The 15,253-nt window shown below is 64.2% G+C and overlaps 3 protein-coding genes across 3 annotated transcripts in view; all 3 read left to right on the top strand.

The window, feature by feature from the left end:
- TRPM2 (transient receptor potential cation channel subfamily M member 2) overlaps positions 1 to 15,253 on the top strand; it is a 165,266-nt gene that overhangs the window by 13,544 nt on the left and 136,469 nt on the right. The window lies entirely within an intron of this gene.
- Positions 1 to 15,253, top strand: part of PFKL (phosphofructokinase, liver type) — a 66,967-nt gene that overhangs the window by 17,521 nt on the left and 34,193 nt on the right. The gene's annotated exons all lie outside the window — the stretch shown is intronic.
- AIRE (autoimmune regulator) lies at positions 1,503 to 14,059 on the top strand. Its single transcript, XM_050784444.1, has 14 exons — positions 1,503 to 1,973; positions 2,405 to 2,579; positions 2,827 to 2,982; positions 3,342 to 3,416; positions 4,177 to 4,290; positions 5,535 to 5,680; positions 5,868 to 5,948; positions 6,965 to 7,080; positions 8,177 to 8,276; positions 8,805 to 8,987; positions 9,570 to 9,691; positions 10,464 to 10,566; positions 12,592 to 12,654; positions 13,799 to 14,059. The coding sequence occupies exons 1-14, from the start codon at positions 1,842 to 1,844 to the stop codon at positions 13,877 to 13,879; spliced, it is 1,647 nt and encodes a 548-aa protein (XP_050640401.1). The 5' UTR covers positions 1,503 to 1,841; the 3' UTR covers positions 13,880 to 14,059.

Raw genomic sequence — 15,253 nt, 5'->3', positions numbered from 1 at the left:
ACCGGCAAGGCAGGCAGGCAGGCGGGGGGCTCCCCTCCCGGGGTCTTCGGAAGGCGCAGTGCAGGGAGTGAGAGCACACTCCACACGCCCAGGCATGGGCAGCCAGAGGGCCCTGCTCCCAGCTCAGAGCTCCCAGGACATTCCACACAGGAGCCAGCCTGTTCCCCCCCCTGCACTGCCTGATACTCCACAGCCACCACTGGCTTTCTGAGATGGATCCCCTCCCCCACAGCTCCCCACGACGTCCCCAGCACCTGACCCCAGGCTGACCACCTCAGTCACCACCTCTGGCCCCACCTTCCTCCCTAGGTTTGTTCCCAAACACCTCCAGAGTCTTTTCCAGACGTGCAGAACGTTCAGGGGGACCTTGGGCCTGGAGGTGGTAGGAGAAACCGAGACCGACCTCCGGTCTGGAGAAGAGGTGCCCGCCGCTCCCCATCCTGGACTCTGGCTGCCCAACAGCAAACGGCACGCCTGCGCACGTGGGACTCTTGGTGACATCTCTCACTGCATCAGTTATCCCCTCATCCCAGTGCTGCCCGGAGTCAGCCTTCCTGGTACCTTCGTCCACCCTTCAGCCCTAAGCCTGCTGGCCAGGTCATTCCCTTCTCCCACTCAGTGGGAACACTCGTGCCCAGAGTCCTCTCGTGGTTCTCTGCAGCCTGCACACAGGGCCTGCCTCCCTGGCTGGACCGCAAAGACTAGGGAACTGTGTTACCAAGGCCTCCCACTGAGGCCACCCTACTCCAGGCCATGCCTGCGCGGCTGCCACAGCCTCGGCACCATTGCAGGCCCCGGGCCTCTGCACCTGCTCCTGCTTTACTGGGGGCACTGTCCCCACCCATGTCCACCTGGGACCTTTGGCTCCTGCCCACTGCAGCTCCCCTCCAGGACACCTTCCCAGATGCCCCTGGAAGTTCCTGTCCAGGCCACAGCATCCCTCAGCCTCTGTCACTGGTCCTAGGAAGATCCCTAGGGAGCCCTCCCTCAGGGCCACACTCAGGGGCCCTGTTGTGGGGCCGGCCATCTTCCTTCTAAAGCACCTGGAGGAAGGAAGTAGGGGGTCAATGCGAGCCTCAGTCTCCAGGCGAATGCGCCCTTTTTAAAGATCAGGGAACTGAGGCTCAGAGAAGGAAAGGGCTTGCCGGCATCACACAGCCAGCCTGAGATGGTGAAGTCAGGAGCCTCCCCGGGGACGCCCAGGGCTGCGGTACCATCTCCTCCATCAGACTGGGCCTCCACCCGGCTCCTCCCACAGCCCCAGGCGGGCCCCTGAGTAGGGGCTTTCAGCTTGTGTGGAGGTTCCCCAGGGACACCACCCCGATCCAGCCTCCATGGAGGCTCTTGCCGGCCACTGGGAGGGGCCATTGCACCCCGGGCAGCCCCTGCCAGGCCCTGAGGCCTGTCCCGGCTTTGCCCCATTCGAGCAGGGCCCTGGGGGAGGCAGGACGGGGCCACACTGGGAAGTGAGAGGCCTCTGAGTCCTGCGCAGAGCAAGTCTCCGTCCCCAGCCCCCAAAGCAGCTGTCCTGGTGGGTGAGTCAGGCCGGTGCGGAGACTTCCCAGGAGCGAGGGAGGGAGCGCAGCGCCTCCATCACAGGGAAGCGTCCGCGCGGGAGGCTCTGGCCCTGATTGGGCGCCCGGGCGGAGCGGCCTTTGCTCTTTGCGTGGTCGCGGGGGTATAACAGCGGCGCGCGTGGCTCGCAGACCCAGGGAGACCGGCGGGCGCACAGCCGGCGCGGACGCCCCACAGCCCCGCCCGGACCCGAGGCCAGGCGAGGGGCTGCCAGTGTCCTGGGACCCACCGCGCCCGCCCCAGCCCCGGGTCCCCGCGCTGACCCCATGGCGGCGGACGCAGCCCTGCGCCGGCTTCTGAGGCTGCACCGCACGGAGATCGCGGTGGCCGTGGACAGCGCCTTCCCACTGCTGCACGCGCTGGCCGACCACGACGTGGTCCCCGAGGACAAGTTCCAGGTGGGCCCCCCGCCCGCCCTCCACGGCCCCCAGGCCCTGCGAACCAGGGATAGTCCCCAGGGAAGTTCCAGGAGGACCCCGCCCCATGCCTCCCGGCCCCTCCAGATCCCCAGGCCCCTCGAGCCTTCCCCAACTCCCTCCCGGCAAGGAGCCAGGGCCTCCCTGAGGACAAGTTAGAAGTTGGTCCCCTTCACCCAGCCGTCCGCACACCTCACCCCCAAGCCAAGGGAGTGGCCTCCAGGTTCCCCCAGTCCCACCCTCAACAGCCTACACCACCACCTGACCCCACCACAAGCCAAGGAGATGGGCGCAGAGCTGCCCAGGTCGCCAGCACCTCTGCCTGGGAGCTCCACCCTCTAGTCATGGTGGAGATGGGCAGGCCGCAGGGTGTGGGGGACCGCGGCAGGGACCCTCATGCCACCCCACTGCAGGAGACCCTTCGTCTGAAGGAAAAGGAGGGCTGCCCCCAGGCCTTCCACGCCCTCCTGTCCTGGCTGCTGACCCAGGACTCCACAGTCATCCTGGACTTCTGGAGGGTTCTGTTCAAGGACTACAACCTGGAGCGCTATGGCCGGCTGCAGCCCATCCTGGACAGCTTCCCCAAAGGTGGGTCCTGGTGGGCTCGGCCACGCTGCTGGCCTGAGGCAGCTGCTGTCACCTGCTCAGCCCAGCTGGACTGGAACCAGAGTGGTGTTTGAGGAGCCCGTGGGTGATGTCCCAGGACCATCTTGGATCCTAAGAGGCAAAGGGGCCAGGCCTCACCCACCTGGCCAGGGTGTCCAGTTTCTGGGGCCCATCCTCCCCCCGGAGAAAACCCTGAGGTTGGGACCCTGCTCCTGCCCCTGAGCTGCAGATGTGGACCTCAGCCAATCCCGGAAGGGGAGGAAGCCCCCAACCATCCCCAAGGCTTTGGTACTACCACCCAGACACCCCACCAAGAGGAAGGCCTCAGAAGAACCTCGAGCTGCCGCGCCAGCAGCCCTGACTCCAAGGGGCACCTCCAGCCCAGGTACCCCACAGGGGAAGCCAGCCGGGGTCTCCAGTCTTCCCCGGGAGCCCATGCCCCCTCCCCACCCGGGCTCCTACCCACTGGGCGTGGAGCCAGCCTGCCTGGGACTGTGGGGGTCTCCTCTGGGTACTAGACCAACACACTGGACCAGCCTCTCAGCTCACTCCTGCCTGAAGGGTGACCTCCCCAGGCTGGCAAAGTAGGCAGGCGGGTTTCCTTTTACTGATGAGAAACCAGAGCCTGGCAAAGGGAATACCCAGCACTGGGCCCCCTCCACCCCTCCCTCCTCCGGCCCCTGCCCACCAGCACTCACCCCCACCGAGAGGGGAGGCCAGGCTGCCCCCAGCTCCCCCGTTCAGGCTCTCAACTGAAGGCCAAGCCCTCCAAGAAGGCGGAGAGCAGCGCAGAGCAGCAGCGTCTTCCACTTGGGAATGGTGAGTGGGGCCCAGTGGGAGCGCCTCCCTTCTGCCTGGCCAGGGGCAAGGGGTCAGGGGTCAGAGCAGGGCCTGCCCTCTGAGATCCTGTACTAGGGGCTGCGGACATGCTGGCCTGGCGTGTCATTCCAAGGGCCTAAGCTGCACCACCAGACCCAGGAAGGGGACACCTTGGGTCCATGCACAATCTTGCCAGTCGCCCCTGCCCCCACCACACCCTGGTTCTGGGACCCCCTTCTCAGGCACTTCTCTGCCCATCCACTCCCTGTCCTTCAGGACCAGTCCAGACATGGCTTCCTCCAGAAAATCATCCCTGGCCCCCAGCTGCATGCAGGCTGAACTCTTCCTGTCCCCTTCTCCTTCCTTCCCAGGGCTCTGGACTCCAGAGACCCCCTATGCCCACTGCTGCCCGCCCTGAGGGCAGAGCCTAGGAACTCTGTGTCCCTCCCAGCACAACACAGGGCCCATGTCATGGCGGGGGCTGGTCATTGGGCATTCCTTCCTCTCCATTGTGCCAGCACTGCTGACACTGCCACCCCCAGCACACGCACACATGGGTGCACACGCGAACACACACGTTCTCATGTCTCTGCCCTTACCTGTGGGCTGTCTGCGCAAGGCGGGGCTGGATTCCCTCCTCGGCCTGCCCTGGCTGGAAGGAAAGGGCTCTGCAGCTCCGTACTGCCTGCTCCTGGCACAGAGTTTGTGCTCGGGAACTGTCTTCCCCATGGGTCACCCCAATGGGTGCTCCCTTTCCCAGGGATTCAGACCATGTCAGCTTCAGTCCAGAGAGCTGTGGCCATGTCCTCTGGGGACGTCCCGGGAGCCCGAGGAGCCGTGGAGGGGATTCTCATCCAGCAGGTGTTTGAGTCAGGTAGATGCTGTGGCGGGGAGATGGGACTGACGGGGAGACCCAGGCTCCAAGATGGAAGGAGGATCGCGCCCCTGTGTGCCCCTCCGCGCCCCTCTCCACGCCCCTCCACGTCCCTCCGCGCCCCTTTGCACCCTAGTGGTCCCACAGCAGGCAGGGCTGTCGCTCATGTAGCCAGAGTTTCTGCCTGTGGTTCTGATAACTTTGGAGGAGGAGAGTGGGCACTGAAGTCTCCCTGTCGGGGGACCTTCTTCAAGGCCGGTGGTCTAGGCCCACATCCCAGCCCAGGATGCGCTGCACCCCCAGTCACCTCCATCCATGTGCATGGGCCCTCCTGAGCCATGTGGCTGCATCCTTAGAAAGTTCCGTCTTTGCTACTGAGACCCTCCAGGGTGTCTGCACTCTTCAACCAGGACAGCCTGCAGGGTCCTCACCCCCCATTCCCTGGCCGGCCTGCAGCGTCCTCGCCCCCCATTCCCTGGCCAGCCACTGACCCCATACAATCACCAGTGCCATCTGACCAGGGCACAGCAGGGCTGCTGGTGGCAGACCCACCGTGCCATCGGGCATTCCATCTACAGTCCCTGCCACGGCATCTCCTCGGTGCTGGGCATGGGCTGGAAACACCAGGCACAGCCAGGGCCCTGGTCTTGCACTTCTGGGTGGTCCCAAGACCCACTGTGTTACTTCCTAAGGCTGTTGGATCAAATGGCACAAACTGGGAAGCTTGAAATGACAGAAATGCCAACATCAAGGTGTCTCGGGGCCACACTCCCTCTGCAGGTTGCAGGGAAGAATCCTTCCTTGTCCCTCCCAGCTGCTGGTCATTATGCGGGTGTCCCTGTGCCCCTTGTTCCTGGGCTCGGGGTCCCACCACTCCAGTCTCTGCCTCTGCGGTCTCACAGCCGTCTCCCATGTGTCCTCTTTACAAGGGCACCAGTCATTGAACTTATGGTCCAGTGTGACCTCATCTTAACTAATCACATCTATAATGACCCCAATTCCAAGTAAGGACACACTCTGAGGTTCTAGGTGGACGTGAACTTTGGGGGACACTATTGAACACCCTGGTGTAGACCTGGGACAATCCCCGGGCCCCAGACTCGACTGGGGTGGGGGCGGGCTGGAGGAACGCAGGCTGTGGGAACTCCACCTGTCTCTGCTAGACCCCAGTCTGGGGCCTACACGACTGCCAAGGCAGGTCCTGCTGGGTAGGTGAGCCAGGACCAGCCGGCATCTCCTCCCAGGGGGCTCCAAGAAGTGCATCCAGGTCGGGGGGGAGTTCTACACTCCTAGCAAGTTGGAAGACCCCGGTGGTGGGAAGAACAAGGCCCGCAGCGGCGGTGGCCTGAAGCCTCTGGTTCGAGCCAAGGGAGCCCAGGGCGCTGCCCCCGTAAGCACCTGACCCTCCCTGGGGAGCCCGGCTCTTGATGCACCCCCACCCCAGGAACAGCATTGCCTCTGGGGGAGTGGCTCTGCTGGGGGGCTGGCGGCTGCTGCCGAGAGACGCCTGGTGCCACAGCCGTGTGCACCCTCACTGCTCAGGCTGCCCCCATTGCTGATGCCCCTCTTCCTTGCAGGGTGGAGGTGAGGCTAGGCTGGGCCAGCAGGGCAGGGCTCCCGCCCCTCCAGCCCTCCCCAGTGACCCCCAGCTCCACCAGGTAATGCCCTAGACCATAGGAGGGCCCCTGTTTGTCCTCGCTCCCCTCGGGTGGGTCCTGCCGCCTCTGCCTTGACCTGGGCACTCAGGGATGAGCACTGGGGCCTGAGCCCCTCCCACAGGGCAGAGCTCTTTTTCTTTAACAGACGTATTTTCTCCTGATAATATATAATTGTAATATTTAAATAAGTCAGAGAAAGTGAGGTCTTCTCAGGCTCTTAAAAGCACAGCGTTTGGTCCAGGCTGTACGCACTGCTCTCAGCCGTGCCCATGGGTGGGCCGGGCGCCCCTGCTACAGCCAGGAGCTTCAGGGTCCACTGGGAATGCCAGGCTCGTCCTTGGTCCCCAGCATGGTTTCCTAATGGGGTGGAAGCAGTGTGGTGGGTGCCTGCCGTGGTGGGTTACAGAACCTGACCACTTGGCACCAGGGGCTCTGTGGGGCCCTGGCACTTAGGAGTGACAGGGCCCAGTCCTGCCCTGCAGGGGCACCCAGGCTGGCAGGCGTCTGGCGGATTGTTAGAATAAGTAAGGTCATTGCTGTGCAGGACCAGCCTAGTCTGGCTGTCTGGAGGGATTCTGGAGGAGATGGTATCTGGGAGACCCCTGAAGGCACAGCAGGCACCGTCCAGGCAGGGCACAATGAGGGTGGGGTCTGCGGGTGGAGGGTTCAGCAGGTGCTGAGGTCAGGAGAGGCCTCCCTGGGCCTGGCCCCACTGCCCTGTGAGGAAGGGCGCATGTGGTGGGTGTACAGTTCCAGCCCCTGGAACACAGCAGCCCGTGAGAAACCGGGTTTTCTTCCCAATAGGGATGGCCCCGAGGGGTGTCCGTTAGAGACCAGATGGATGGGGAACAGGTGGTCAGGGTGGAATTTCAGGCCCTGGCAGCATGGGAGCAGGGCAGAGACCGGGGAGTTCAGGTACCCAGAGATGCTGGGGGAGCCGTTTTGGGAAGGAGGTGGCTCTCGGGAGGGTGCTGCACCCCAGCCCAGTCTGCATGGGCGTCTCTTGCCTGTGCCAGAAGAACGAGGATGAGTGTGCTGTGTGCCGGGACGGCGGGGAGCTCATCTGCTGTGATGGCTGCCCTCGGGCCTTCCACCTGGCCTGCCTGTCCCCTCCACTCCGGGAGATCCCCAGGTGAGCCTGCACCTCTGCCAGCGCAACCAGGTCACCCCAGTTCACAGCCACCTCCACCCACTGACCCTGAAGGGAAGCCCCCCCAGGCTCTCCCATCCAGGATGGAAGGGGGCTCTGAGTCAGGTCACTGGGCCATGGGGCCAGGGCCTGGGGTTTTCCCACCCTGCCACCTGCCTCCCAGCCTGGCCACACCGGCTGCCCAGCTGGGCCCTTGAGGGCAGCAAAGCAGAACAGAGGCCCCAGGTGAAGATGCCACCCTGTCCAAGCTCATCCCAGGCTGCGGCCCACACCTCCATGGGTAGCCAGCCCCCACCCCCAAGCCCCGCCCCAGAGTCCCACCCCATACAGGGCTGGGGAGCACAGAGGCCACAGAGCTGCACCCCCAAGGGCAGGTGGGAGCTTGTCCACCAATGCACAGGACCCCAGGCTTAGTGGGGGTGGGAGGCCTCCTCTGTGTTCATATCCCAGCACTCCCTCCCCACAGCCCACCGAGCCCTGCCCTCACTCCAACCCCACAGGACATGGCAGTCTGTGGGAGGAAGAGCTCTGAGAGGAGTGGGGACCCACGTTCAGGCGAGGCTCTGTCCCAGCCCCTAAGTGGCCTTCACCAGGCCCCCTCTCAGCCTCTTGCGTCATCACTAGAATAAGAGGCGCAGCCAGGGGCCTCGCTCGGCTCCTTCTGAAGCCGTCCTCCTTGCTGTCTCTTCCTGCCCTTGATCACCTCCCATTCTGCTGGGTGCCATTCCCCTTAAGGAAACAGGGTGGGTCCCGGGACATAAACAGTCAGCTTAGGGGGGCCCCCGGCAGGGCCCAGCCCTGAAAGGCAGGCAAAGCCACTGTGGGCTCGCAGGTGTTGGGGATTCCTGGGGTTCATCAGAGAGCACGCCAAGGGGACCCTGATCACGCTGGCCAGGGCCACCCCACTAAGGGTAAATGTCCCCCTGGGGGCTCTCCCTGCCCATCTCCCTGCTGTGCCTCGGTTTCCCCTCAGTAAAAGGCATGGTGCGGCGGAGCCCTCGAGCCCCACCTGTGGGTTTGGGGATCTGTCACCCGCTGTCTTGTTCCGCATGTCTCTGACTGGTGGACGCACGAGCAGTGGGACTTGGAGGTGCTCCGGCTGCCTGCAGGTGACAGTCCAGGAGACGCAGCCCCGGGCAGAGGAGCCCCGGCCCCAGGAGCCACCCGTGGAGACCCCGGTATGGCCACGCCCACTTCTAGGCCGGGCCACCCCTCCTGTCTGTCTGTCCCCTGGAGTCCCGTGGGACAGGCCTGCCCCAGCAGCAGCGCTGTGCCCCTCATGCACACGCCTGGTCCTTGTGGTCCCCTGCGGTGGGGCCCCCATCATGGTTCCTATGGGCGGAAACCCAGCTCTCCTGGCTGCGGATCCACCCTGGGGAGGCACTATGAGCATTGATAATGGCCCTAGAAGATGTGCTCATTGATCTGCTGCTGTGAACACAGGAGGGCTACTGTGCACAGGCCCAGTGTTCCCTCTGACAGCCCTGAGGGCCAGGGGGCCCCTCGTGTGTAGACGGGGGAGGAGGGAGGACCACAGAGCCAGGGACTGCCACAGGCCTTTCCCACTCAGTGTGGACGCCTTCCACCACACCGGCCCTCCACCGGCACCCTGCTGCCCCGGGTTTCAGGGTCCCAGCAGTCACTGACTCCTGGGTGGTGCCCGGCGGGTGCCCACGGCCCCCCTGATGCTGACCCTTGGGTTCCAGCTCCCTCCGGGGCTTAGGTCGGCGGGAGAGGAGGTGAGAGGTCCACCTGGGGAGCCCCTAACTGGCATGGACACGGCTCTTGTCTACAAGCACCTGCCGGCCCCGCCTTCTGCAGCCCCCCTGCCAGGGCTGGACTCCTCGGCCCTGCACCCCCTACTGTGTGTGGGTCCTGAGGGGCAGCAGGTGAGCGGGGAGTGCAGGCCAGGGTGGGCTCTTCAGGGAGCCCAGGACCTACATGGCGGATGAATTCACCTGAAACAGGAGGAGAGGGAGGCCAGGCGAGACAGGGTGTGGGAGGCACAGGGCCTGGGGCTGTGGGGGAGCGTGGGGGGCTTCAGGGAAAAGGGGAGGCTCCTAGACCTCCACTCCAGCTCCTGGCCCTGGGCATTACTGCTCCCCGCACAAGGCAGGACAATGAAGGGGGGGATGGCCCAGCGCACATGGGAGCCCGCCCCGCCCTGCCTCAGTTCCCCTCACTGCAGTCCTGTGGGCACCGCCCTTCAGGAGACCCCTGCACTCAGCCCCAAAGGAGTGGGAGAGAGGTGTGGGCACCAGGCTTGCCTGAGGGTGCTTGGGTCTCCCCTGCATCCTGGGGATGGGACTGGTCCCGCTGTCCTGCAGCCTCGGCCGCACCGTGAGGCTTCCCACTTGCGCCCAGATCCGCTGTCTAGTCCTGGGTGGTCCCAGGGGAGAGCACGGAGGGCTTGGGTTCAGCTACGTTTCCCTCCGGCCCCCTGTGTCACCCCACGGGGTCGCCTCCCACAGAGTCCTGCTCCTGGCGCGCGGTGCGGGGTGTGCGGAGATGGTACGGACGTGCTGCGGTGTGTTCACTGCGCTGCCGCCTTCCACTGGCGCTGCCACTTCCCGGCAGGCGCCTCCCGGCCTGGGTGAGTGTGGTTGGCATGGAGGCCCAAACCCACACCCACACCATACAGCTCAAACCACACCCCATCCACACCCTACACCCTATACTCATCCCCCACACCCCCCACCCACCCCACACCCACACCCTGCACCCCACCCACACCCTGCACCCCACCCACACCCTATACCCCACCCTATAACCTGCACCCCACTCCCACCCACACCCCCCACCCACACCCTATACGCCACCCACACCCTGCACCCCACCCACACCCTATACCCCACCCTATAACCTGCACCCCACTCCCACCCACACCCCCCACCCACACCCTATACGCCACCCACACCCTGCACCCCACCCACACCCTATACCCCACCCTATAACCTGCACCCCACTCCCACCCACACCCCCCACTCCCACCCACACCCTACACCCCACCTCATATCCTGCACCTCACTCACACCCCACAGCCACACCCCACTCCACACTGCACACCTCCCACTCCCACCCCATAGCCCCCACTGACAGCCTGCACCCCACTCCCACCCCACACTCCCATCCACACCCTACACACACCCCACACCCTACACCCATCCCACACCCTACACCCCACCCAAACCCACCACTCCCACTCCCCACCCACACCCCTTCCTCACACCCCACACCCCATCCCCCACTCACCACCCATGCCCACACCCCACACCCAACACCACCTCCCAGCACCCCACACTCCATACCCCGGAGGTGGCACTCCTGCTACCCCCAACCTGGCAGCCCCTCATCCTCTGCTGCAGGACGGGCCTGCGCTGCAGATCCTGCTCAGGAGACATGACCCCGGCCCCTGTGGAGGGGGTGCTGGCCCCCAGCCCCGCCCACCTGGCGCCCGGGCCTGCCAAGGTCAGTGCCACAGGAACCTTCCATGAGTGCTGGTGGTGGGGGTGGGGGACCCCTCGGGTTGGGGTTGGGGGAGCACGTCTCAGGACAAACCCTGGGTGCCAGCTTCGAGGGTTTGCACCATACACACTGACCATGTGGTCATTATCTGTAGACAATAATTTCCCTTTAAACCTAATTCTTTTCGGCAACTTAAATATAGTTAAAAGGAAGCTGCCTCCAGGGTTGGTGACTGACATCACGGTTGGTTGTGTGGCCACCTCACAGCAGAGGCCTGAGAGTCTCACCAGGGTGCCCTGGTGGGGTGAGGGGAGAGCAGGAGCGCCAGGCCTGCAGGAGTAAGCCCCAACCCCGTCTGACCCCTCCAGGCAGTCTCACCCGCAGTCCTCCCTGGGGCCAGGATCCACCCCATTGTGTGGCCGGAGCCTCTCAGAGAGGCAAAGCAACCCTGGGTCCAGCCAGTAGCTCTTCCTTTCCTCCTGCTCTACTGTTAGAGAGGACCCGGGTGGTGGGGGGACCCCTGACTGCTGGGGCGGCCTGGCTTGCCCTGGAGCTGGCTGTGGAGGCGGCCTGAGTCACTGCTGCAGGAGCCTCAGGGGTGGTGGCCTCTTGCCCCGACTGTCCCCAGCAGAGGCCTCCTGAGCACATCCCAGCCACGGAGGAGCCTTTAGGGGTCCTGGGGTGATTACATGTCCCACCTGCTCCACTGGCCCACACACTTTCCCAGCTCTGCCTCCACCCCATATACACCGTGTGGTGACAGGCCACCCCGGCATGGTACTCCCTGGGCAGGTGACAGGCCACCCCGGCATGGTACTCCCTGGGCAGGTGACAGCCCGCCCCAGCATGGTACTCCCCAGGCATGTGACAGGCTGCCCCACCATGCAGGCTCTGGCCTGGCATGGCACAAGCCTCAGACCAAGCCCTGCCCTTGGGGCTTTTGTGGAACAGTGGCTTGGCCCGCAGCTGTCGCTGTCCCCTTCCTTCTAGAAGCCTCCCTCCTCACACCACCCACCTGGAGTCGGTGCCCTATGCAGATGCCCCTCCCCAACCCCAGGCAGCTTTCTTGCAGCTGCTCCCGCAGCGGGTACCTCGTCATTAACCTACTGGGTCTGTCTTTGAACAGCAGAGAGCTCTGTGTTTTCATTGCGGTGTGAAGTGTAATGCCATGTTAGAGGAAAAGTTCTGGCTGGCCTTGGCCCCTCCCCAACCTGCCCCCTTCCCCCAGGGTGGTTGGGTGTGTCCCCAGCCTGCCCCCCTCCCCCAGGGTGGTTGGGTGTGTCCCCAGCCTGCCCCCCTCCCCCAGGGTGGTTGGGTGTGTCCCCAGCCTGCCCCCTTCCCCCAGGGTGGTTGGGTGTGCCCCCACACCCCGTCCTGAGCAGGTCTCCCACCCACTGGCAGCATCCTTAGGACCAGGGGAGCATCCAGGGGCTTTCCCCTCCAGACTGAACAGCCCCTCCCTCAGCCACGCAGGGCTGCAGGGCCTTGCAGCGCCAGTGTTCACCTGAGTGGAGGAGCTGGCATGTGGCTGTTTGGGGCTACAAATGGGCAGTTCCACAGGGTTCGGTTTAATATGGTCTCCTCTTTGCTGGGGGTGCCCGCCTGGGGACCTTCCCCCACTCTGGCCGCTCACCCATGGCATGCACTGGCCCTGGTGGTGCTTGTCGGGGGCGGGGGTGGCATGGACCAGACACTTTCCTCTCTGGGCCTCAGACTTCCCCTCTCAGAGTGGGGCTTCCTTGCTGGTTCCCTGAGCCCCCTCGTTTTCCCCAGGAGGCCACACAGTGTGGAGGCTGTCTGGGGGCCGTGGGCAGCTGGCCGTGGGCAGCGAGCAGGACCCGGGGCAGGCAGCCCCCGCCCCATCATGCCCATGTAGCCCTGTGCCCTCACCCCCAATGGGGCTGGGTGTAAGAATTCCCATCTCAGTGTGGGGGGGAAATACCCCCGCGGCCCGTAGGCCCTGCGGCCTCTGTGTCCCCGCCAGGGCTGTGGGAGTTGGGTTGACCTCTTCTCTTTCCTGGGTTCCAGGATGACACTGCCAGTCACGAGCCCACTCTGCACAGGGAGGACCTGGAGTCCCTTCTGAGCGAGGTAATGCCTCCCCTGGCCTCGGCTGCACCTGCTGCTCCTCCACTCCCCCTCCCCTGCCTCAGCCGGCACCCAGGCCTCCCACTCTGGGCACACTGAGGACTGCCAGCCCCCGCTGCTCTTGAGCCATGGAAACTCGGGCTGTCCCTGCGCCACCAACCAGGAGCCCCAGTGCTGCTGAGCCCCTGGCATCCCCCCACAAGAGCCCCCCAACCCCCCACAGGAGCCTCAATGCTGCTGGGCCCCTGGCACCCCCCAACAGGAGCCCCCCTGGCCCCTGCCCCGGCAGGAGTCCAGTGCTGCTGAGCACCCCCAGCCCCTCCCCGACAAGAGCTCCCACACGGCCCCTTGCCCAAGGGCCTGGACCCTGGCAGGCAAGGCTCGAGCACCAGGCCCAAGATCCACTTTCCCAGGGAGGGTGGGGTGTGGGAGTGGGGGGGTCCCGGGCCCCGTCCCTCTGAGAGTTGCTTGCCCCTCCCAACTCAGGCCTTTCTATGCTAAGATGGGCAGGTAGAATCTGTGGGCAAAATGTGACTTTTAAAGCCTCGTCTGGTTTTGGCAAGAGGATAAGCTCCTCCAGCCTCCACAGGTTCTCCTGTGTCCGGCGTGGCACCTGGGGGTCCCAGCTGACCATGGGCAGGGGTCCTGCCCTGTGCAGTGGCCATGCCCCACACACCCTGACTGTGCAGATGTCTGTAGAGCCCCAGGGCCTGAGAGTGGGCCAGGGGACCCAGCGCTGGGTAATGGAGCTGCTTCTCTGGACGGGGTCCCCGGATATAGCTGGAGAAATAAGGGTCAGGCTTACAGCCTCTCCAGGGTGGCGGCCTTATTCTGCTGGCATTGTGGGGCCTGCGGAAACATCCTGTGGGAACATCAGGCTCCTGAACAGAATGAGAAGCAGCCGGCCCTGACCCCCAACCCCGAAGGAGCCACCCTAGGAGGCAGAACTGCCATGAACTGCCATGGGGCTGTGCCCTGGGCTTACAGGATGCGGTGAAATGTACAGGACGGGGTCCTCCTCTGACTGGCCTGTGCCGTGGGGCCTCGGGCCTCAGTTTCCCCTCCTTTGAATTAGAGGGAAGGTTGGACGATCCTGTGGCCATGGCGGGGCGCCCCTGGAGGTTCTCACAGTTGCTCTGTCCCGCAGCACACCTTTGACGGCATCCTGCAGTGGGCCATCCAGAGCATGGCCCGCCCGCTGGCCGAGGCGGCCCCCTTCCCCTCCTGACCCTGGACGGCCGGGACACGCAGCTCTGATGGGAGGGCGCCAAGAAAGACACCTCCTCTCTCAGCCCTGGAAGCCGGCCGGCTGGGACCCAGAAGGGGACAGTGCCACGTCTTGTCAGTCGGCTGTAAACACAGCCCTGTGTTTGTGGGGACACCAGCCATCATGTGCCTGGAAATTAAAACCTGTGGTTTCGAGATGCTTGTCAGTGGGGGCATTTGTTTGGGGCATTTGTGTGCCTGGTGCCTGAAGTGTTGGCCAAGCTGGCTGGAAGGGAGCTCGCCGTAAGGGAATGGGGTGCCTGTAGGCAGGAGTTCACCAACAAAACCACGAGGCTCTGTTCCATGCCTCCCACTGCCCCCCAGCAAAACCCAAGCCCTTGCCGTACACCCCGCAAGACCCTGCATGGTCCGGTCCCCAACCCCGGCCTCCACCCCTTACTGTGCTCTTGGCCTCCCTCCGTTTCCCCCAGCAGCCAAGCTTGTTCCTACCTGCTGGCCTTTGCTAGGTGTTCCCTCTGCCTGGACGCTCCTTCCCCTGGGGCTCTGAGACTGGCTTCCCATCATTGACATCTCAGCTCCAATGTCACCTCCTCATTCATTCATTCATTCAAGAAACCTTTATCATACATCTTCCATATGCTGAGTATTTTCCTGGGACTTAGGGGGGCCCCAAGGAACATTTTGGTGGGAGGGGTGGATCATGTAAAGAAGGAGGGTGGCCCTGGATGGGGTAACTGCTGCAAAGCAGGAAACAGGCAGAGCAGCGCTGGGCATGTGATGGTGTCACAGGGACCCTCCTCGGAGGAGGAAAGGAGCTTTGGGGCGCGCCTGGCAAGTGCAAAGCTGTGGGAGCAGGGTGCATGCCAGGGAACGCCAGCGCTTGTGCAGACACAGGCAGGTGCCCATAGATCGGGCTCCGGCTGCCATGCCTGTGTGCATGCACCGGGGAGCAGGGAGTGGGGGGCTGCAGGGGGCGGGTGCTCCCTGAGGCTCGGCCCCTGACTACCTGAGAGGTGGACCTCCCTGCCTGGCCCCTGCATTGCTGGGCCCTTGTGCCCCGAGCTGCTGCCCCTCTCCCCGTCCCTGGCCAGGGCCTCTGGTGGGGGTTAGTTGCTGATAGGATGACGGGGCTGGAGCTTGCCAAAGCCCCCCTCTTCAGAAGCCACTGGGGCTCTGATCCATGAAGGCTGAAAACACAAAGTGGCCCCCAAATGCTGAAGAAGGGGCCCAGAAACAAAGAACAAGGCCGACAAATCCAGTTTGCTGGTGGACAGTGTTCTGCTAGGGCACTTTCGGACAGAAGCGTGGTCTTGCAAGACAGGTGGGTCTCTGCACTGCTGCTCCCCAGACCCATAGCGGGAGGGTGGACGTGCTG

This window comes from Macaca thibetana, chromosome 3, assembly GCF_024542745.1.
Source record: "Macaca thibetana thibetana isolate TM-01 chromosome 3, ASM2454274v1, whole genome shotgun sequence".
Taxonomy (NCBI): domain Eukaryota; kingdom Metazoa; phylum Chordata; class Mammalia; order Primates; family Cercopithecidae; genus Macaca; species Macaca thibetana.
The sequence above is the reverse complement of the archived record's forward strand: the minus strand, read 5'-3'. Positions and strand labels throughout refer to the sequence as shown.